Source organism: Phalangium opilio, unplaced genomic scaffold (assembly GCF_054372755.1).
Source record: "Phalangium opilio isolate 3A_F unplaced genomic scaffold, DU_Popi_V2 ptg000209l_1, whole genome shotgun sequence".
Lineage (NCBI taxonomy): Eukaryota > Metazoa > Arthropoda > Arachnida > Opiliones > Phalangiidae > Phalangium > Phalangium opilio.
Window position 1 is genome coordinate 10,478,301 of NW_028324217.1, and position 22,915 is coordinate 10,501,215.

The window sequence follows — 22,915 nt, forward strand, 5'->3', positions numbered from 1 at the left end:
GTGGCCACTTAGACCAAACACTACATTTTATGTAATTTAACATTATAGCCAAAAAAATGAAACTTTAACGGAGAGCCAAATGTCAGGGAAAAAGTTTAGAAATTGAAGTTTTATAAAATAGTGATGCCATTTCCTATCTTTTCGTCTTGTTTGATATCGCCTTCTTGGAATGTCTCTAGGACATTGGGAGCGGCACCGAACATTTGGTAATCGGAGGCAAGTGGCTGGATTATCCATGAATCCTGGAACATTCTTCATACATATCTCATGATTCAGATTCCCATACAAGTACGCGTTCTTTACATCCATGTGGCAATCTAGCCAACCAAAGGTAACGACGTAAACGGTGAGAAACAATCGAATTAGAGATAAACTGATGACTGGCGAGAAAGTCTGGTCATAGTCGATTCCCTCCACCTGGTTAAACCCTCTGCTTTAACTAATCTTGCTTTATAACGAATTATTGAAGGCATAAACCCATCCACAGCGGATGATCTTCTTGTTGGAAAGAAATGATGACTTCCTCCATGACTTGTCGATCCCGTAATGTAGCCATTTCGTCTTCCATTGCTGCTTGCCACCGGTCTTTCTGGGGTGATGTTATTGCGTCGTTCTACACTGTTAAAAAAAAAGGTATTTTGAAGGCACTATAAATTACCTCCGGGACTTTTTTAGTACCCATGAACGTATTCTATTAGTTGTCTCACAGTGCGGGTATTAAATGATTTCGAAAAAGGTTTTTTGGGAAAATAAGGTATGTAATGAAACCTTTTAGAGTTTCAGCGCTTCTAGCGGTATTTTATCGTACCCTGGATGTAGAAAAGGACTTAACAGATCCCTTTAGAGGGATTTTTTAGCTCCGGCCTGCTGATTATTTCTAACAGTACTAGAGTAAAGTAAAATACATGATATAATGCTTCTAGCCCAAATTCTCTAACACTGCTCACTTCACCATTAGCACTAGTAATGACAGCGCAGAAGGAATCTCTGTTGGAATATTATATATAAGCATAAAGAAAAGTTTCGGTTAGGTTTATTTTTATGTTTTCCACTTAATAGGGTAGTGGTTTTCTACCCGATATTTAAATTTCAATCGCAATCATCCTAGCTAGTGGTTTTTCTTAAATATTTAAATAGATATAATTAATATTAATTATTTTCTTCTACAGTTATGTACATAAGCATACGTTACATCATTTAAATGTGGTACAATTATGATATAAGGTATACATAATTAATATAAAAGTTTGAATCCGAGCGTACGCCTTGAGTCCCCATTCAGAAAATATCCATGAATATGTGACCCTCAATTACTATTATAATGTAACAGTGACACACCTTCCTTAACAAGGGGTAAGCAAAACTTGGGGAAATCTATAGCGGTTGATCCCTTGCTTACTTTTATGACCCTGCAAGCCTACAGCACAGACACTAAAAGGCGAGATGGATGGCAAAATTTTACACTCGTACTGCGAGCCTACAGCGTAAAAGACGAGATGGAAGGCAAAATTTACCCTCGCGTCTTTCCGTCTCAGTAACATCGAAGTTGTCTATTGCTTACCTTGTCTGAGAATGATTCAAGCCCGTGGTAATTAAGGAAAAGCTTACCGGTTTCAAATGTGCCGCCAATATTTGATGGCGCGAAAATATAATTTAGACCTGTTCGTGGGTTTTACTTGACACCTAATTCGGTAGCTCAAAATACCTTTAAAAGTATATTTTCGAACCTTTTTGAGTATTAACAGGTACCCTTTTCGGTAATAAGGAGTACCTTTCAAAATTTTAAAGTATTATTCTGACCTTTGTTGCCTTGTTCGGGTTTAAATGATACCTATTTCGGTATCACAAAATACCTTGTAGTCCTCAAAAATACCTTGATAAAGAGGTATTTTAGAGTACCTTTACACAACGGTATTTTGTAGTACCTTTATAGGTACGTCTGGGGATGCATCGAAAAATACCTTTAAAGGTACTAGACAGTACGGTTATTTTTTACAGTGTAGGATCGAGGTATTAGTACTTCAGCACAATTTTCCATAGGCAATGCATAATTTTCCTCCTTTATATCTGATTTTTCATCACTTTTTTCTTGCCTGAGCTTGATTTACTTGGAACAACTTCCCTGATCCATCCATTGACCAACCCATTCGTAGATATTTTTCTCTTTTCCGTACATGCCTGGGGAACATCCTTTGTTCAATGTTCTCTTCTTTCTCCACCCCAGTATTGGTTGCGTGTCTGGGACCTCTGGGTTTATTACGGAATCTGGATTTGAGTGGTTCCACGAAAAAAAAAGCCTAATTAAAAATCTGATCTTCATCGACATTAGTTAGATTTTGAACTCCCATTATAGTTTCGTTGAGTTTTACATGTTTTGATTCCACAGCTTTTCGTTCCTTTTTTATCCAAACGCGATAGACTCTTGTATGAAACGCGTATCCAACTAAAACTCCCATTTGAGCAGGTTTGTCAAATTTGTTCCGTCTGTGTTGTTTCGGAGTATGTACGTATGCCAGACACACAATCTGTTTTAGATGTTTTAAGCTTGGTTTTCTGCCCATCCATAACACCAAAGGGACGCCATCGCTGAGTTTTGTCCGGTTCTTCAGGTATGCCGCTATACACTGTAAAAAATAACCGTACTGTCTAGTACCTTTAAAGGTATTTTTCGATGCATCCCCAGACGTACCTATAAAGGTACTACAAAATACCGTTGTGTAAAGGTACTCTAAAATACCTCTTTATCAAGGTATTTTTGAGGACTACAAGGTATTTTGTGATACCGAAATAGGTATCATTTAAACCCGAACAAGGCAACAAAGGTCAGAATAATACTTTAAAATTTTGAAAGGTACTCCTTATTACCGAAAAGGGTACCTGTTAATACTCAAAAAGGTTCGAAAATATACTTTTAAAGGTATTTTGAGCTACCGAATTAGGTGTCAAGTAAAACCCACGAACAGGTCTAAATTATATTTTCGCGCCATCAAATATTGGCGGCACATTTGAAACCGGTAAGCTTTTCCTTAATTACCACGGGCTTGAATCATTCTCAGACAAGGTAAGCAATAGACAACTTCGATGTTACTGAGACGGAAAGACGCGAGGGTAAATTTTGCCTTCCATCTCGTCTTTTACGCTGTAGGCTCGCAGTACGAGTGTAAAATTTTGCCATCCATCTCGCCTTTTAGTGTCTGTGCTGTAGGCTTGCAGGGTCATAAAAGTAAGCAAGGGATCAACCGCTATAGATTTCCCCAAGTTTTGCTTACCCCTTGTTAGTAGATAGAAAGTGTTGCTTTGGGGTCATGGCGTCAGCCAGTGCCAGATGGCACATGATCTGGCACCAATAAATATGGCGTCAATGGACGCCCACGGAATTTTTCTTCTTATGGCGCCAGTGAATCAAAAATTTTTCACCCAATCTTGTTGTGACGTCAGTGAAACGTACATGACGTGTCGTCCTATGGCGTCAGCCCATGGCGTCAATGTTAGGCTTAAGCGTCATATTCGACAACGTGGTAAATAACCTTTGTCATACACGTGGTTTAACTATAAGAACGTGATTGGTCTAAAAAGAGCGCCATGTTTACATGGTCAGAAAGTCACGTGACATTAAAGTATAAAAGACGAGGACGGTTTAAAGATAAGGCATTCTACATCCTTCCTTGAAGTACCGATCCAGATCCGAAAAATGTAAGTATAAATTTCTTTAAATATAAGTTTACGATAGTTAATTCCTCCCGCATTTATCGATATGGATTTAAGTATGCAACACCCCTTTACCGGACTAGTGGCTGGAGTCACCGGCTGTGGGAAAAGTGTTTTCGTAGGGGAATTAATTAAGCATAAGGACATATGTATTTCGCCCACCCCCGAAAGAATAATTTGGTGTTATACGGAGTATCAGTCGAATCTATACGGTGCTATACTATCCCATACTCCGAGTGTAGAATTTCACGAGGGTTTATTAGATGTTAGCACCCTAGATGCTAGTGTGAGGAACTTCGTTATATTAGACGACTTACTATGTGAAATAGCGAATAATAAGGACGTGACGAATCTTTTCATTAGGGGTTCGCACCATAGGAATACCTCAGTTTTAATTTTAATGCAGAATCTTTATTATCCCGGGAAGGAAATTCGTACCTTAAACTTAAATGCCCATTACTTGGTTATATTTAAAACACCACGTGATCAGTCGGCCATTATCCATCTTGCGAAACAAATTTCGCCGGGAAATAGTAAATACGTGGTAGACTCTTTTAGACAGGCGACTTTGGAACCTTACGGATATCTATTTGTAGACCTTAAGGCTAACACCCTAGATAACCACCGTCTAAGAACAGGTATACTTCCAGGTCAACAAGCAGCACTGTTCATACCGAAATGACGGCCATCCTTGAAGCGAATTTTTTCCGGATTAAGGGACGATGGGTAATCAAGGAGCTGACGATGTACGTGAAGGAGACCGACGTCCACGAAGTCTGGATCTTCCAATCCCCATGCAAGTTCTCAGAGTTATCCGTCAAGGATAAAAGGCAATGCAGGTGGCTCTCAAGGAACACTTGCGATCTGGCATTCGAGGAGGGAGACTACCCATACGAGACGACGCAGGAGGCCGCCGACTATATTCGAGCTAGAGCATCGTCATACGTGACGAAAGGAGCGGAGAAGGCCGAAACCCTATCAAGGTTCTTAGGGTGCGAAGTTATCAACGCCGAAGACTACGGTTGCCCGAGATTATCAAGTATCGAGTGCGATACCCCCAGGGCTTGCACTTTTCATAGGGACAGCAACAACTGTACCTTGGTGAAGGCGTCCAAACTAGCGGAATGGCTCCGTCAAAACGAGTCCACGATAATTTAAATTTTTTAAAATATATTGCAAATTGTAACTCATGTCAAAGAAATGCCGCAATTAAATTTGCCAATAAAGAAGCGATTAAATCTATTGTCGAGTGTTGTATAAATATCCTACGGGGCAATGTCCCTCTTTCAGTGGAGGAGAAGGAGCGGTTGAAGAAACATCGACACGTTATAAGAAAGGTTACGTCCAACATACTCCCTTCAAAGAAAAGGAAACTATTAATTCAAAACGGAGGTTTCATCCCTTTACTTCTCGGACCGTTACTATCTATCATTAGTTCAGTAGCAGGTGCGGCTATAAGTCGAGCTATAAAGTAAAAATGGCGCGAAAATGTTATTAATTTCCGAAGAAACGTATAATAGGTTAAATTCAAATAGCGGTTTAAAAGTCGACACTTCAATGGAGTTGGATAAGGAGGATAAGTTGAAATCCATCATAAACGATACTAAATTAAACGATACTGATAAACTATTAAGATATAACCACGTACTTTCGAGGGAAATTAGTAAAACGGTGAAAAGGGCGAAAGTAAAACCAGCAAAAAACCGGAATTGGGGTCCTGAAATCGTCTCTTCGGTTCCTTCCTATAGCGCAGCTGATTGTTTGAACTTGTACAAATGGATTGACCGTATATCAAAAATAAGATGGACACACGCCGGAGAGTTAATATATGAGAACCGTAAAATCATCGGTTCAAATATAATTGATTTATTAGCTTATACCGCGAAGAGTTCTAAAAAACAGTCGTCCGTCATTGGTGCCCCACAGTTTTACCAACTTTTGTATACGGTTAATGTACCAAGAACATTAATTAAAATTAGAAAAACAGACCCACCCCCGCCTGAAAAAAGTGAAGCGAAGAAAGAAAAAGTGGAGAAAGAAGAAGTGAAGGAGGATTATTATTTGCCCGCTCAGACTGGTGAGGGTTTCGGAAATTGGATAAACTTGTAGCACTTGTTTTAAATAAAATACGATTCATTTACATTCCACGTTTCATTCATTTTAAGTATTCCGATATGGAAGGTTGCGATAATCAGGTGGGTACTTTTGTGGTGTTAGCCAACCTAGTAGACACATTTTTTAAATCTCCTAAAATTTTAACTGTGGTTTTAGTAATTGCCATATTCCTAATTATAGAGGTTAGCGATTTTCTCTTCAGGCATTATCATAGTGTAACCAACTGCACCCTTAATGGATAGACTAAAAGAGATTTATTCTAATGTTTCTGACCCGGGTTCATATGGAAGTGTTCTCGGGCTATACCGAGCGGCTAAAGAGGCTGGGTTAAAGGTTACGGTAAAAGACGTGGAGACATTTTTAAAAACACAAGATACGTATACATTACACAGGAATGCTAGAAAAAACTTTAAGAGAAATAGGACAATAGTTTATGGGATCGATGAGCAGTGGCAGATTGATTTAGCTGATTTGAAGAACCTAACTCGTCACAATAAGGGGTTCAGATACCTCCTGTGCTGCATTGACGTTTTCAGTAAATACGCCTTTGTGGTGGCTACCAAGGACAAGAAAGGACCAACCATCCTTAGGGCTTTTAAGGCTATTCTCGAGTCCGGTCGCTCACCGAAGCGAGTGCAAAGTGACCACGGTAATGAGTTCATATGCAGGGATGTTCAGAGAGAGTTGAAAAGAAGGGGGATTGAGTTCTTTGCCCCGGATTCCGAACAGAAGGCTACGATAGTTGAAAGGTTCAACAGAACTCTAAAAAGTCGCATGTATCGGTATTTCACGGAAAACAATACCTATAAGTACATTGACGCTCTTAAAGACATGGTTCAAGCTTATAATAACAATTATCACCGATCCATAAAGTGTAAACCCGTTGAAGTCACACCCGAAACATCGAGACGGGTATGGGAAAACCTTTACGGCGATATAGACTTCTCCCCACCATTAAAGTATCCTTACGATATTGGTGACGTAGTCCGGATAAGCAAACATAAGAATATTTTCGAGAAGGGTTACTTGCCCACGTGGTCGGAAGAACTTTTCAAAGTGGTGGGGAGATTACCTCGTAGTCCACCGGTGTATAGGATCCAGGATTTGAATTCGGAACCGATTACTGGTATTTTTTACAAGGAACAATTACAGAAAGTGGGTAAAGACCTAAATTCTAGCGTGTTTAAAATAGAAAAGATATTGAGGAAACGTCGCAGACCCGACGGGACGCTAGAGAAGCTAGTACGTTGGAAAGGATACTCTCCGTCTTTTGACAGTTGGGTTCAGGAAATAGATATAGTATGAGCTTTTACATCACTTTACCTTCCGACTCGTCGATGAGGTATTTCCCCGACAATACGAGAAGTAAATTCCGGACGTACCTCCCCGAACCCGTAAAATTACAGGGATTTTACGAAGTAGGCTTAGCGGAAATTAGCTACCCGCACACTTGGGATAATTTGAGTAGGACATGCTCGCTTATACTCGTGAGTAATGGTAGAGTAGTATATTCTACAATCATAGAGTTACCCGCCGGATATTATGGTAATATCCAGGACCTTATCGAGCAACTTAACTACGTCGAGGATGACGTGGCGGGCGTTATTACGCGTGAACCTTCAATTCCCGCCCAGCTCAAGTATTCCTTTAGTTACATAAAGCGCATACGAAGAGTACAACTTTCTCTCAAAGAGGATTATTTGTTAACTATACCGGGGGAGTTAGCTGTTATTCTCGGATTTTCGAAAGATTCCACGGAATCAACGACTTTTTCCCAGTCTACCATAGCCACGTACCCCTTTGACCTCGACGCGGGACTTCATTCACTCTTTGTTTATAGCGACGTGGTCGAGTCTAGACCCGTGGGAGATGTGCACATACCTCTACTAAGAATCGTTAGCGTGCAGGGTAATGACGGAGAAACGGTAGACAAAGATTTCCCTAGACCGCACTACCTCCCCCTCGCCTGCAATACTTTCCAGTCAATTGAAATTAACATAATGAGTGAGCTTGGTACCCCCATAGATTTCGTGAGAGGAAGAGTTCACGTTACTCTACACTTTAGACCCCGTAGAATGTGGTCACCATTATAAATTAGAAGGTAAAACAGGTCCTCGTGTCATTTACACTTGAAGATTTAGATGAAGAACGTCGTCAAATCGAATATGTCCTTTAACCAATCGGACTACGATCAACACTTTCTAAACCAGATCGGACATGGTGGAAAATTTGATTATTATAAACACTTTCATTCCCAAATTGGTAATTCTTTAGCGGTATACAGGGGACTTCCGGTGCAACACGGGTACGGATTGGGAAACTTCATTTCATCGGCCTTTCGCCGGGCAATACCTCTACTCAAACGGGGTGCCAGTTACCTCGGTAAAAAGTTTTTGAACACAGGTGCGAAGGTCGTGACAGACGTAGCTAGCGGGATTCCCTTAAAAGCATCTGTAAAATCTCATGGAAAAGCCGCGGCTAAAGACGTCGCCCTTAGTGCGGCGGAAGAAATTCGAAAAATGACGGGGAATGGTAATAAAAGGAAACGCAGGTCTAGATCACTCGTCAGTTCAGCCTCGGCAAGAAAGAGGAAAGCAACGTCCTTTAATCATCCAGATATTTTTACCTGAAAAATATAATGACACATGTCCATCCCGGTTCGCATGGGTCAATCAGTAGCGAAGTCGAACTTTTCGACGTACCTCTTACCAATACCAGTATTCTGAGTGGAGAATGGGTGGAATACAGCCCCATCTCTAACATTAACGAAAATTCGACAATCACGTTTACCGTGGCTGGTAGTTCCGACGCGTATTTGGACTTGTCCAAGACTTTACTACATCTCCAAGTCAGGATTGTCAACCCGGCCGATGGAAAAACAATCCCAGCAGCTGCTGATAAAGTTGGACCGGTAAATAATTTCCTGCATAGTCTTTTCAGCGAAGTACACCTTTCAGCTCAAGAGAGATCGGTCACACCATCGCCGCAAAACTACCCTTACAAGGCCATGTTTCAAACGGCGGTGACATTCGGAGGACCCGCCAAAACTAGTTTTCTTACTAGTTCCATGTTTTACAAAGACACGGCCGGAAAATTTGACGTTTTGGACGATAACGAAGGGTTTAAAACACGAGCGGCCTTTGCTAGAAAAGGAACAATAGATATGGTAGGAACTGTACACTTGGATCTTTGTCAACAACCTCGATACTTCCCAAATTTAACGGATCTCAAATTCAAGTTTGTTAAAAGTCCAAACGAATTTTGCGTGCATGCAGACGGTGCAGTTAAATGGAAAGTGGTTTACGAGTTAGCATCCCTGTACGTTCGTAAAGTAAAATTACCATCGGAAGTGTTAATCGCCCACGCTAAATGTTTGGAACTGGCAACCATGAAATACCCGATTATTCGCACGGAATGTAACTCATTCTCAATTAACAGTGGTACAAAAATATGTGTTAGAGATAATTTATTCATGGGTCAACTACCCAAAAAAGTTCTTTTCGCTCTTGTAGATCAAAATGCATATTTGGGTGATTACGGAAAGTCACCATTCAATTTTCAACCTTATGATTTAAATCATATCGCCTTGTACCTTGACGGAGCTAGCGTTCCACATAAACCTCTTACCCCAAACTTTTCTGGTGGTCAATATATGAGATCTTATACTAATCTTTTTACTCAAACCTCTCAATGGTTATTGGACGAGGGAAACTACATTTCACGGGAGGAATTCCCCAATGGGAATTGCATATTTGCTTTTGATTTAAGTGCCGACCTCAGTAGTTCAACTTCTCAATTTCAATTGATAAGGAATGGTAACTTGCGATTGGAATTAAAATTCGCCAAGGACTTGCCCAAGACTATCACAGTTTTATATTACTCTGAGTTTCAGAATTTGGTTGAGATTGATAAGAATAGAACTGTCATATACGATTACAACTAAAAGATTATGAACACTACACAATTAACTAAAATTATGCAAAGGGATAAATTCACCAAAGATCTGTTTCGAGGTGTTTTTGCAGCTGACCTGCTACCCGAGAAAGTAAAGTTTTTCCCTTCACTGTATATTGTAAATACTGGCTCTTCAGAAACTGAAGGTCAGCATTGGACTGTTATTTACTTTTCTAGTAACAAAAATACCGAGTTCTTCGATAGTTTCGGAAACCCGCCGGACATGTTTCAATTCAACGATTTTGTAGAAAGAAACAGCGTTACCGTAACTTTTAATTCTAAACAACTTCAAGGAAATTCCAGTCAGACATGTGGCGGATTTTGCGTATATTTTTCTCTGCATAGATGTAGAGGTATTAAAATGTATGATATTTGCTTAAAATTTGTAAAAGATAAGAATTTGAACGATAAAATGATATCGGAATTTATGTATAAGAGATTTTTAATAAAGTTTTTTGATTGAATTTATGTGTTTTTCTTTAAATCGCGCGCGAACTTATTCCTACACGCGGGAAATTCAAACACGCGCACGCGGCTGGCCCACGCGGTCGAGCCCCTCCCCTTAACCTGAAAAAAATGTTTGCCTAAGTTGTATGAAATAAGAGGGAGAAAATTTGTATTTAAAAAATTTTATTTTGAATGAGAAACCGTAGAATCACGGAGTAAAACTCATTCGAGAAAAAAACAACTTAAAACTATACAATTAAACATTGAAAATATATACATTAAATTAAACTTATAAACTATACATTAAACTATGAAATTTAAAAGGAAAAGGGTTGGGCGTGGACCGATTCGGCCACTTCGCACCAAAAGGGTATGGGAGAGGAAATTGGGCGTGGACCGATTCGGCCACTGCGCACCAAAAGGGTATGGGAGGAGGGCGTGGACCGGTTCGGCCACTTCGCCCCCAGGAGGGAATGGGAGGGGATAGGGTTACAGAAAGTAATTATACACTTGGAATTATTCCTTAATTTTAAAATGACCATGAGCGTATGTAGACACCCCATCGATGATGAATCTCTTATCATCGCAGGGGTTAAGAGCGAGTTTCTTCTGAGTGATGGAAAATAGTTCGTGTTTAACACTGACTATCCTCTTCATCTCCTCAGTCGTGAGTTTACGTTGAAGCAGGCATTCCTTGTATTGAGCGTGACGTATCTTCTTTTTGACTACGCGACGACAGATTCCCTTCGCCGTCTTCTTTTCACCTTTTGCCGACAGGATGCTGTACATTTTCGGTCGCAAGCCGCAGAACTCTTGAATCTGGACGCTGTTGAGTTCGTCCTTGAACTTTCCGAGGGCCTTCTTGTTTTCCTCGCTGAAGAGAGGATGTTCCTTGGGGTAAGCGGAAAAGTCGAACATCTCCTTCATCTGGGCAAAGTCCCGGGGCAAATCGTCGGTGAAAATCTGATAGGTCAGGCTGTCTGCAATTATACGTAAAACATTTAATTAGTTAAAATTGAAAGTAGAAAAAAGGATTTAAATCTAGTAAACGTTTTTAAAAATCATACCTGTGTCGGTAAAAAGAAGTTTGAGGTCGTCGCCATATTTTGCCTTCATAGTGTTGTAATGGAAGTCGTACATGACCAACTTTGAGAGGTCCAAGATGGCGAAACCGGTGTAAATGGGTCGGTCCAACTTGAGGGATTTCTTCAGACGATGGATCCCGACCAGCTCGTTCCTGAAGATGGTGAACCTCTGGAATGTCGGTGAACTGGCCTTCTTGATTGCCATCTCCCGGGTCTGGACAAGATCAAAGTTGATCCTGTTGCGGAGGTTTTCCATCGTCTTCCCGAAAACACTGTTAATAGATGAAAATTTTGATTAATTTACGTGTGAAATAATAACTTAGCGTAGCGTAGATGCGTACCTATTGTTGGCCAACTTGAAAAAATCCTTCTCAAAGTCGTTCACTGCCTGCTTCCTCTTCTCCGTGTTGAACTCGATAAATGGTTTTAACCACGCACCCTGCTCGAATGTGAGTATTCGATGGATTTTCCCCAATTTCATCCCCTTAGCGATGTAAAACTTGAGGTTCCGGTAGTGGAGAACATATTTTTCCCTATTGTAGAGCGAGGGAACTAACTTTGGGAGGCTATCCTGTACGTTAATTTTCAGTTTGTTCAACTGTTCAATCGAATACGGTGAAAGCTCATCCGCGTTAATAACTCTACGTTCGGGTGCTAAGGGTAGACAGTTATGTTCTTCGTGCAAACTTTCCGGGTACTCAAGATCAACCTCCAAGATAAAACCCTGGGGATCATCGTCTGGGTGATTCAAGATAATTTCACGGGTGAAATCTTGACATGGTTGAATCCATCGAAATCCTCTCATCGGCAGGTGGTGACACATTACGGTGCCGTAAAGGTTATTACAGTCTAGGTAGGTAATGTAAGAGCTACGTTCTGCCGGGTTGAATGTTTCGGGGAGATCCTTATTATTGGCTATGGCTAGTCTATGCGTAATTAGAGAAACACCCCCTCTTATACCCTTCTCAATAAAGAGATGCATATCTGGATCCTGGAGTAGTTCCAATTTCACTTGGGTCATGTGAAGTGCGCTTTGCCAAGCGAAACCAGGACCTGTATATGCATGCGCGCAATCTAACTTGTAATATTCTAGACACATAGCCCTGAAACTTTCAAAAACATCCGCTAGGAGCAGAACGTCGGTCTTAACGTATAAATCATGGTACTCACCGAGGTTAGTGAGTTGGAATTTTTCCCAAACCTTTTGAGCTTGAGAATAATCTTCCTCACTAACCTCTTCGTCAGTTAAGGAATTGAAGAAGGCATCTTTGGGTGGCAACTCGGTCTCGTCGAATTTAGTCTCGCAGTCGAAGTAGTCATAGGGGTAAACCTGCTTCCTCAGCAGATGCGGAACTTCGTCAGCGCTGAAGGCAGAGTTTAAACACTTGAACTTATCGGCTCCTCCTCGAGCCAAATTCGATACGAGTGTCTCTAGCGATGCCGGCATGAACCTAATTGAGTCTAAGAATCGTAAATTACCCAGAGAAAACGAAATGTACGTTTCGGAATTCGTGGGGATACACGTAATCTTGTGATCTTTGACCAATCCAATTTTGTCCATGATAAGATGTGCATCGTAACGGGATAAGTTATGCATGAAGACCGGAACGAAATTCCGGGTCCTCAGTTTCAAGTTGCACGAATTATGGGCAGCTCCCCTGTAGGTTCCGTTAGTGTGGTCGTGGTCACGAACTTTACAGTCAGTTACAGTGAAAGGCTCGTTACATAAGTAACAAGATTGGGCCGAGGCGAATTGCGCCTTTTCTAAGTTTGATAAAATCATGGGGGCGTTATCTTTAATCTTACGCTGAATAATCGCGTCTTCACGCAAAAGGTTTTCTAAAAACTTTTCCGTGGCATCTATCCCTCGATAAGTAACTGGTTTTGAGACTGTACCGTCGTGACTAACAATGACATAACTAAACCCACAGGAGATATGCTGCGAAGTTTTCGTGGTTGAGGAGAGGTCGACATCGGGATCGCATCGGTGAACTTTACGGAGAATAGACTCGAAATCGGCATAGATAACGTATTTAACCTGTGAGAAATAGAAATAAAACTATATTAGATAAAATGTAAACAAAACATTCTCTCTCTCTCCCATGCATCTTATCGTCTGCTTTATTTATCTTGCTATGGGCGCCGTCTGTCGTTAGTCTCAGTAAACTATTTTGGCGCGCTATTCAAAATACCCTGATAAATAACAAAAGTTTTAGTTTACCTTCTGTTGCCACGCGACGTTTTTGAATTCCAGAATAGGTTCCTTTACCGGCATCTCGATCTTCTGGGGTCCGTGTATACTACACTCCTTGATGTGTTTCCTGTAGTTTTCCTCCGAGTTTACACCGGAGAATCGATGCAGGCAATAACGACAATAATGGTCCATGTTTGTGTGTGCGGTGAATGACTTTGCTAGAAGTCGACTCATGCTTCGGATTAAGCAGAAATGCTTCTTCTCACCCTCGGTTAATAGCAATAAATCTACTTGACGCGGTTCCTCAACTCTGTTGGAACTCACGTAAAGGGGGAAGACCTCTTTCTCGTATCCGAAAACATTAATCGAAAGGTTATTCACCCGTTCGAAATTCTCAAATTTACCGGTATTTACTTCCACGGGGAACGTAATACCGGCCATATCCAATTCATTACTATACTCTAGGTACTTTTCTACACGATTGGGGTTGTTCCCATGGTTAACAGGGTGTAAATGTGCCAAAATTGACCATAAGAAACACTTATTGTCTGTATTTCGCACATTTAATAGGGCCCTCTTAGCTATAAGATTTTTAGGGGTTTCAAAGTACGTACCCCCGTGAAGCGGGAGGTACGCTATGATATTAATTTGCAGGAAGAGAATTTTATCTAGAACCCACCCGCTACCTTGCGCTTCGTACTCCTCCATTAAACGTTTCAGAGTCGTAATACTAAAATCTATCTGTCCGGGGATAACGTCGGGGTTCAAAATAGCAAGGTTTCGGGTTCTGTGATAAATTAAATTTTCTACTTCCTCGTCAGTGTCGGCTAACTGACGGGTGTAGCGAGCCCTGACAGTTAAATACCACTTAATCCCCCTATCCCTAGCCAGTTTATTGCGCAAGTAATTTTCAATCGCTACCCTATGTCTACCCACGTACAGCTCTACGTCTGTCTCAGTCGCTACGGGTGTGAAACGTGCACAAAAAATAGCCCTACCGAGTACTTCCAGTTCCTCTAGCTCGTCGTGAAGAGGAACTTCCGGTGACGCAACGATGGGTTCCTCCTCCTGCTCTTGGCCACCACCACCCTCCTGCTGATCCATAAAGCGATGGATGTCGCGGTTCTCCTGGCTGGAAAGGGCTGGGAAGTCATCCTCCTGGTCCATGAACTCGTTCAGGGCACGATTTCCATCGTCGGACAGCTCATCCAGATTTTCGCAAACGGCGGGAGGAGGAGTTCCCGGTAGAGATCCATTGATGACACCCTCTTCTCGGTCCATGAACTCGCTCAAGGCACGATTCCCATCGTCGGACAGTTCATCTAGATTTTCAGGAGAAAGGTCCGACGACACCCTACGAGTGACGCCGGAAAGGGGGCCGAAAACAGGGGAAGGAATAGGGGTGGACGTGGACCGTTTCGGCCGCTTCGTCTCAGGAGTGGATGGGTCGGACGTGGACCGTTTCGGCCTCTGCGTCCCAGGAGGGATAAAGGTAGAGGTTGAGGGACCCGAGAATGGGATAACAGGAGGAACAAAGGTAGAGGTTGATGGACCCAAGAATGGGACAAAGGTAGAAGTTGATGGACCCGCATTGTTCATGAGGGGGTGTGGAACCTTAAAGTTAGAGTGTCGGGCAGCCGCGTGTAACTTTAAATTCGCAAGTCTGGTATAAACGGCGGGACATTGCGAGCATGGGTATTTAACACCCTCGTGTTTCTCCCTTTTATGTCTCAAAAGTTCCCTGTTCCCTTGGTATGAACACTCACAAATATTACACTTAAACATTCTCAATGAATGATAAGGACAATCTCAGAAAAATCGCAAGTACTTGTAAAAAATCGCAAGTACTTGTAAAAATCGCAAGTAATTTCGGTACTAGCCCGTAAATATTTTCTTACCCTCTGCAAAATAACTTCCAACGGCAAATGTTACCAAGTATTGAAAAATACTATAAAGCAACTAAGGAGCAGGCTGGAACTCGTCTGAAGTCAGGAACAAAAGTGACTGAGTTTGGACACGTGCCGGGCTTTTATACTATTGGCGTCGTGCATTTAATCTTTGCCCGAACTATCATATGGGTTTTTCCATTGGCGTCAAGTCGAAAATTCGCGCCATGTTTCGAAATTAACGCCAAGTTTCAATCTAGTTTGTTTATTTACAAGTTTCCTAGCATAAACAAACATTGCAACCCCAACTATCACCCCATGTTGACACTAACCGCTTTCATACAAGCGCTTATCATGATTTCTAATTATTGACATAGACCGTTTATTTACCATCCGAGTTTTTCTATTCACGTTCATCGACCTCGTTATTTACATTTCTTATCCTTGGAAATGTGAAATAGGCCCGAAAACCGCGCCATGTTTCGAAACTCACGCCAAGTTTCAATCTAGTTTGTTTATTTACAAGTATCCTGGCATAAACAAACATTGCAACCTCAACTATCATCCCATGTCGACACTCGGTGCCAGAGTTTCCTACAAGCGCTTATCATGATTTCTAATTATTGACATAGACCGTTTATTTACCATCCGAGTTTCTCTATTCACGTTCATCGACCTCGTTATTTACATTACCTATCCATGAAAATAGGCCTATCAATAAAGAGAAATTGATTTAAGTTGAAATAATTTCTAAAGTTTATATTTAGAAGTATTAAATTCAGATATTAAGTTGAAATAACTCCTAAAATTTGGAATATACCTATATATTTAGTTATATAGTATTAAATTTGAATGTAAATAACTCCTAAAATTTGAAGTAGGCTTATATTTAGGTAAATGAAAAAGTATTAAATTTGAATATTTATTATTTAAATTCAATGTATTACAAGAATTTTTTAGAGTTACATACACTTAGAGAAACCATTTGCTTACAGAATTGAAAACTTAAGAAAGTGGAATTATTAAAAATATTAACTATCATCTCGATATTTAAATTAGACACGGCATTAGAATAATGTTCATCTACACGTTCGCTCCATTCCATCATTATGCAGTCATGCTGTAATTGTGAAGGATGGTCGATAATGCAGCCGTTGCACGAATTCTTTATTCCCTCAGTTAGTTGTTGTATTACTATTCCCTTAATCGCACTCTCCACACGTTTCGCTTCGGTAATGAATGTCGTCACCTGAATGTGTTTTTCCAATAACTTCCCCCATAGGAATGGTCCTATGGCAAATCCATTCTTAGTCGGGTATTGGATTCCGTAGTTCGCTCCTTGTCCCTGGATCACTTGGCGGATATTTAACATCTTCCTATCCTGATAAGTTACAAGTTGAATTCGCTTGTCCATCGATCCCTCGAAAAAGCATGTGGTGGGTTGAGCGTCGTCCTTCTCGAAAAATCTGTTTATGGAGTCCTTCATCCTGTAAAGTTGCATATATTCCTCCTCGCTTAATACGATCCCAGTTGAGCCATCGGTCATTCCTAGTCTAATCCTACAGTCCGCCGTTACGCTGATTGATTTAGTTGAAGAAATCTCGAACACGTTGGAGTTGTCCCTAAATATTCGCATTAAATATGGTAATCGCATTAAATGTGATGCGGGCCAAGATTATAACACTAAAATTTTATGAGAAATTATACTTACATTTTTCGGGTCTGGATCGGTACTTCAAGGAAGGAATGCCTTATCTTTAAACCGTCCTCGTCTTTTATACTTTAATGTCACGAGACCTTCTGACCATGTAAACATGGCGCACTTTTTAGACCAATCACGATCTTATAGTTAAACCACGTGTATGACAAGGGTTATTTACCACGTTGTCGAATATGACGCTTAAGCCTAACATTGACGCCATGGGCTGACGCCATAGGACGACACGTCATGTACGCCGCAACAATATTGGGGGAAAAATGTTTGATTCACTGGCGCTATAAGAAGAAAAATTCCGTGGGCGTCCATTGACGCCATATTTATTGGTGCCAGATCATGTGCCATCTGGCACTGGCTGACGCCATGACCCCAAAGCAACACTTTCTATCTACTCTTGTTAAGGAAGGTGTGTCACTGTTACATTATAATAGTAATTGAGGGTCACATATTCATGGATATTTTCTGAATGGGGACTCAAGGCGTACGCTCGGATTCAAACTTTTATATTAATTATGTATACCTTATATCATAATTGTACCACATTTAAATGATGTAACGTATGCTTATGTACATAACTGTAGAAGAAAATAATTAATATTAATTATATCTATTTAAATATTTAAGAAAAACCACTAGCTAGGATGATTGCGATTGAAATTTAAATATCGGGTAGAAAACCACTACCCTATTAAGTGGAAAACATAAAAATAAACCTAACCGAAACTTTTCTTTATGCTTATATATAATATTCCAACAGAGATTCCTTCTGCGCTGTCATTACTAGTGCTAATGGTGAAGTGAGCAGTGTTAGAGAATTTGGGCTAGAAGCATTATATCATGTATTTTACTTTACTCTAGTACTGTTAGAAATAATCAGCAGGCCGGAGCTAAAAAATCCCTCTAAAGGGATCTGTTAAGTCCTTTTCTACATCCAGGGTACGATAAAATACCGCTAGAAGCGCTGAAACTCTAAAAGGTTTCATTACATACCTTATTTTCCCAAAAAACCTTTTTCGAAATCATTTAATACCCGCACTGTGAGACAACTAATAGAATACGTTCATGGGTACTAAAAAAGTCCCGGAGGTAATTTATAGTGCCTTCAAAATACCTTTTTTTTTAACAGTGTAGTGACCAATTCAGCCCAAAGATAGGTTGAAAGTTTCGCTTCGACGATGAAAGTGCGTACCAAATCCAGCAATGTCCGATATTTCTGACACGCCATTCATTGCAGGCGAATAGGCGTTACTAATTTACTGTTTGATTCCAAGGCGTTCACTGGTCTCCTTAAATTCCTTGGCGCAATATTCCATGCCGTTATCACACTGTAAAAAATAAGCGTGCTTTTGGCATTCAAAAATGATAGTGACCGTTCAATTTTGAACAAGCCTCTATTGACGCGTTCACATTTAACCAGAGACATTCAATTTTGAACAAGGAGTGTTTTAGGCGTTCAAAACCAACCATGAGCATTTATTTTTGAACAAACCACCGTCATATCGATCAAAACCTAACTCTAGTATTCATTTTTGAACAGCTTAGATGAATACTTATCCCATTCAATTCTGAATAATCGCCTTGCGCTAATGAAGCGTTCAGATATGTTCGTTTTGGCGTTCTAATATGATTGTATTAGTATTAGTATTAAAACAAGAGTGTTTTAGGTGTTCAAATAAGAATTTTTTGGCTTTCAAACGAGATTGCTTTTGACGTTGAAATAAGAACGTTTTTGACTTTCAAATGAGATTGTTTTTGACTTTCAAATGAGATTGTTTTTGACTTTCAAATGAGATTGTTTTTGACGTTCAAACGAGATTGTTTTTGACGTTCAAACGAGTTTGATATGGGCGTTCACACGAGAGCGTTATTGACATTGAAATGAAAGTGGTTTTGGCTTTAAAACAGCACTCTAAGAAAAAAAGCGTTTAATGGGCATTCAAACGTGAGCGCAATTGTTCTATCGCTAAAGGTGTACAAAACAAAATTAATTCTGCCCTAAAATTACCCGATTCCGCTGCAGTAAATATCTACTACAAACAAAACTTTCATTAAAAATACAAAAACATCTCAATAATTTACTATAACTTGCTTATTTACCGTGAACTAAATATATACTTGTCTGTATAAATATCATTATACAATAATATCAAAGGAAATGTTACGGATTATTGCGTATTTCACCTTTCCCTTATATTTACATAGGCCTTCAAATTGTTTCTTAATGTAATTTATTGCAGAGCTGTGCTAATTAGCTGACAACTAATTGAATTAGAATTAGCAATTAGGGAAATATTTATGAACTAATTAATTAGTAAATTAGCAATTAGAGAAATATTTATGAACTAATTAATTAGCAAATTAGCAATTAGACATAGAAACTAATTCAATTCAATTAGAAATTAGACATTTATTTATCAAACTAATTAATTAGAATTACTATTTTCTAATTAAGGTAAAAAAGAAACCATAAGTAAACATAAAAGTTTAGAAGTGCTCATGGGTTTAGTACTTTGGTGATGTTTTAATGCCATTAAAAAACGGGTACGGAAGCCATGAATTATTCTCGAAAAATGAGACAAGCCTCGAGCCTTCCGTCATTTTAAAATTTTTCTCATTTCTTCATTTTCTTGCCACAGTTCCTATAATGGACTCCTGAGTAGTAAATACATGCGCACTGCTATTAATTCGAGTAGGTAAAACAGTCGAAATTTCGAAATGGGGCAGTTGCGAACTACGAAATTTTCTACTAGTACTAGTATTCTCTCATATTTGAGGAGCTGAAAAATTTAGAGTAGCACTAAGGTTTCCTCATCGATATAATAAGTCTTTTTCATATTCAAATAGATGAATCAAGAGTTAATTCCTCGATTTTTTACATTAAATTGGCGTAAAAGATTAATTGAAAATCCAATTGGCTAATTAGTTAATCCTAAATCTAATTAAATTTTAATTAGATAATTACCTTTCCGATTCATACTAATTAATTAGAATTACTTCTCAATTAGCACAAGGTAATTAAAATTCAATTACCATTTTCAATTAGTAAATGTTGCTAATTAATTAGAAATTCAATTAGCTAACTAATTAATTAGCACAGCTCTGATTTATTGCAACAACGCTATAATCGGAATGAACTTGATAATGAACACTTTCCTTAAGTGCTGACTCTGTTCATATAACTGAATTGTTATTAAACACATCGATTATAGTTTATGTGTTTCAAATTCACAAGACGTCAGATGATGCACAAGCTTTAAACACATAAGATTTCTTCCTTATCAGTGCGTATATTTAATATATAGTGTGCCCTACCATAAGGCATTAAGCGATGAAATTTGAAATCAAATTTTTCCATTCAAAACTCAACGTCAAATTTCAATGCTTCATCAAACGCTTTATCACCATGTATCATTAAATAGTGAACTGCTCAATTTTCAACGTAAGCAATTGAATATGAACGCTTGATCAAACTCTCCGATGTTGCTCAATAATGAATGCATAAAGATACAATATTAAATGTTTAATTTTCCAATGATATTTGAGCGGTTTCGTGCTTAAATTTACACGATATACTAACCTCTTACGCAACGTTCAAATATGAATGCGTGAGCGGTTAATTTTGAACAATAGTGTTCTGTTCAAATTTGAACGTTAAAGCGTACCACCACAGTGTCGGGACTAGGCACGCCTAAGCATTCAAAGATGAACCTTACTTTTTTACAGTGCAGATCGTGTGGATTTGATTTTCTTACCCGTCTGTCGTTCCACTATGGCCTTGAACTTTTCAAAACAAGAAAATACATCGCTCTTCTTGGCTATAGTGTACACAGTGATGTAGTGACTAAAGTCATTAATTAAGGTTACAAAATACTTCGCTCCACCTAGGGACATGACCGGTGACGGTCCTCACACGTCTGTATGGATCAGTTGCATAACTTAGGTGCTTTAGATGCCAGTTGTTGATTGATGAGGCTGTTTGGTACTCTTGCCATGCTCGCAACGCACACAAGGTTCTTCATTTCCCGTGAGTGACCCCATTTCTTCCAGCATCTTGGTTTTTCCATAGATACTTCATGTCGTTGGCAATGATGTGACCCAATCTTCGGTGCCATAGATTAATTCTCTCAACACCACGATCTGATTGTGTAAATGATCTCACCTGTGCTTCTCGTTCTTCACTTTGGACATCATTTGCTGGACAAGGCCGTAAACCGTATAAAAACTATCCTTCAGGGGAGTTTCAAACAGAAAAGTTCCATCAGTATCGAATACTCGGAAATTCGAATTCTGCAACATTCCTTGAAAGCCCGCTTTGCCAATTAACCTTGCGGACAAAAGACTATGGCGCATATCTGGGGTATATATATAACATCCTTAAGTAGGAGTACTACATTCATCATCTTGATAGTGACATTGGCAGAACCCTTAGCCTTCGTTTCCCCTTCTCCGAATCCCACATCAACCTCATATGTGGTAAACGTTACAAACCAGTCCTTTTGGTTACGAAAATGGTGGGTTGCTGCTTAGTCAACAACCCGTTTACGCATGCGACTGCAAGACAGAAGTCCGTTAAATTAGCCTAGGAAGTAACCAAAATGGGGCTCTCTTGTGCAGCAGTACTGGAGAAGCGCGACGCATTCGCCAAATCGCAATTACTTTTTTCACGACCTTCGGTTTAGGTGCGAATATTACGCCAAAATTTTCCCTGTTGGGAGAGAGCCAGATATTGGCTGAGGAAGTGACGCCCCGCTCGCGTGAAGAAAAATTTCCAAAAAGGAACTCGAGAATTCAATTAGGCTTAGGAAGGGGGGGAAACGAATACCCATCCGTGGAGGTTAAAGCCTAAAAAGAGTTCTTTCCCCACCAGAGACGGACGCTATTGTAATTGTTTGCTTCCTTGGCTAATGTAACGGGCTTCTGTCTAAACTGAGATAGTCCTTAGAAAAACTTTCATTACTAGATCTTTATTTATTACAGAGCTGTGCTAATTAATTAGTTAGCTAATTGAATTTCTAATTAATTAGCAACATTTACTAATTGAAAATGGTAATTGAATTTTAATTACCTTGTGCTAATTGAGAAGTAATTCTAATTAATTAGTATGAATCGGAAAGGTAATTATCTAATTAAAATTTAATTAGATTTAGGATTAACTAATTAGCCAATTGGATTTTCAATTAATCTTTTACGCCAATTTAATGTAAAAAATCGAGGAATTAACTCTTGATTCATCTATTTGAATATGAAAAAGACCTATTATATCGATGAGGAAACCTTAGTGCTACTCTAAATTTTTCAGCTCCTCAAATATGAGAGAATACTAGTACTAGTAGAAAATTTCGTAGTTCGCAACTGCCCCATTTCGAAATTTCGACTGTTTTACCTACTCGAATTAATAGCAGTGCGCATGTATTTACTACTCAGGAGTCCATTATAGGAACTGTGGCAAGAAAATGAAGAAATGAGAAAAATTTTAAAATGACGGAAGGCTCGAGGCTTGTCTCATTTTTCGAGAATAATTCATGGCTTCCGTACCCGTTTTTTAATGGCATTAAAACATCACCAAAGTACTAAACCCATGAGCACTTTTATGCTTACTTATGGTTTCTTTTTTACCTTAATTAGATAATAGTAATTCTAATTAATTAGTTTGATAAATAAATGTCTAATTTCTAATTGAATTGAATTAGTTTCTATGTCTAATTGCTAATTTGCTAATTAATTAGTTCATAAATATTTCTCTAATTGCTAATTTACTAATTAATTAGTTCATAAATATTTCCCTAATTGCTAATTCTAATTCAATTAG

General features: G+C 39.4%; 3 protein-coding genes and 2 long non-coding RNA genes across 6 annotated transcripts; 2 read left to right on the top strand and 3 right to left on the bottom strand.

Moving 5' to 3' along the window:
* Positions 1–52: 52 nt before the first annotated feature.
* Positions 53–21,222, bottom strand: LOC149619085 (uncharacterized). Its single transcript, XR_016375401.1, has 3 exons — positions 20,859–21,222; positions 18,218–18,431; positions 53–618 (listed from the first exon to the last, which is right to left on the bottom strand). It is a non-coding gene; the product is annotated as an uncharacterized LOC149619085 (long non-coding RNA).
* LOC149619086 (uncharacterized) lies at positions 3,313–4,948 on the top strand. Its single transcript, XM_089855602.1, has 2 exons — positions 3,313–3,693; positions 4,359–4,948. Coding segments are annotated over exons 1-2 (510 nt in total). The 5' UTR covers positions 3,313–3,691; the 3' UTR covers positions 4,867–4,948.
* On the top strand, positions 9,385–10,240 carry LOC149619087 (uncharacterized). The gene is made up of 2 exons (XR_016375514.1): positions 9,385–9,868; positions 9,955–10,240. It is a non-coding gene; the product is annotated as an uncharacterized LOC149619087 (long non-coding RNA).
* On the bottom strand, positions 10,391–15,551 carry LOC149619088 (uncharacterized). Of its 2 annotated transcripts, XM_089855604.1 has the most exons (5): positions 14,502–15,540; positions 13,531–13,721; positions 11,651–13,347; positions 11,292–11,581; positions 10,391–11,204 (listed from the first exon to the last, which is right to left on the bottom strand). In XM_089855604.1, the coding sequence occupies exons 1-5, from the start codon at positions 15,286–15,288 to the stop codon at positions 10,741–10,743; spliced, it is 3,429 nt and encodes a 1,142-aa protein (XP_089711730.1). In that variant the 5' UTR covers positions 15,289–15,540; the 3' UTR covers positions 10,391–10,740. The 2 variants fall into 2 exon arrangements, with proteins under 2 accessions (XP_089711730.1, XP_089711729.1); XM_089855603.1 differs by having other exon boundaries at positions 13,531–15,551.
* Positions 15,776–17,488, bottom strand: LOC149619089 (uncharacterized). Its single transcript, XM_089855120.1, has 2 exons — positions 17,101–17,488; positions 15,776–17,011 (listed from the first exon to the last, which is right to left on the bottom strand). Coding segments are annotated over exons 1-2 (681 nt in total). The 5' UTR covers positions 17,103–17,488; the 3' UTR covers positions 15,776–16,332.
* Positions 21,223–22,915: the final 1,693 nt, after the last annotated feature.

Bases quoted from the DNA above. Each gene is read 5' to 3' on its own strand.
- LOC149619088 (XM_089855603.1), bottom strand. From the start codon at position 15,288: ATGTTTAAGTGTAATATTTGTGAGTGTTCATACCAAGGGAACAGGGAA. The intron at 11,582-11,650 runs GTACGCATCTAC...ATCTATTAACAG, and splicing joins TTCAAGTTGGCCAACAATAG to TGTTTTCGGGAAGACGATGG. The intron at 11,205-11,291 runs GTATGATTTTTA...GTATAATTGCAG, and splicing joins ACTTCTTTTTACCGACACAG to ACAGCCTGACCTATCAGATT.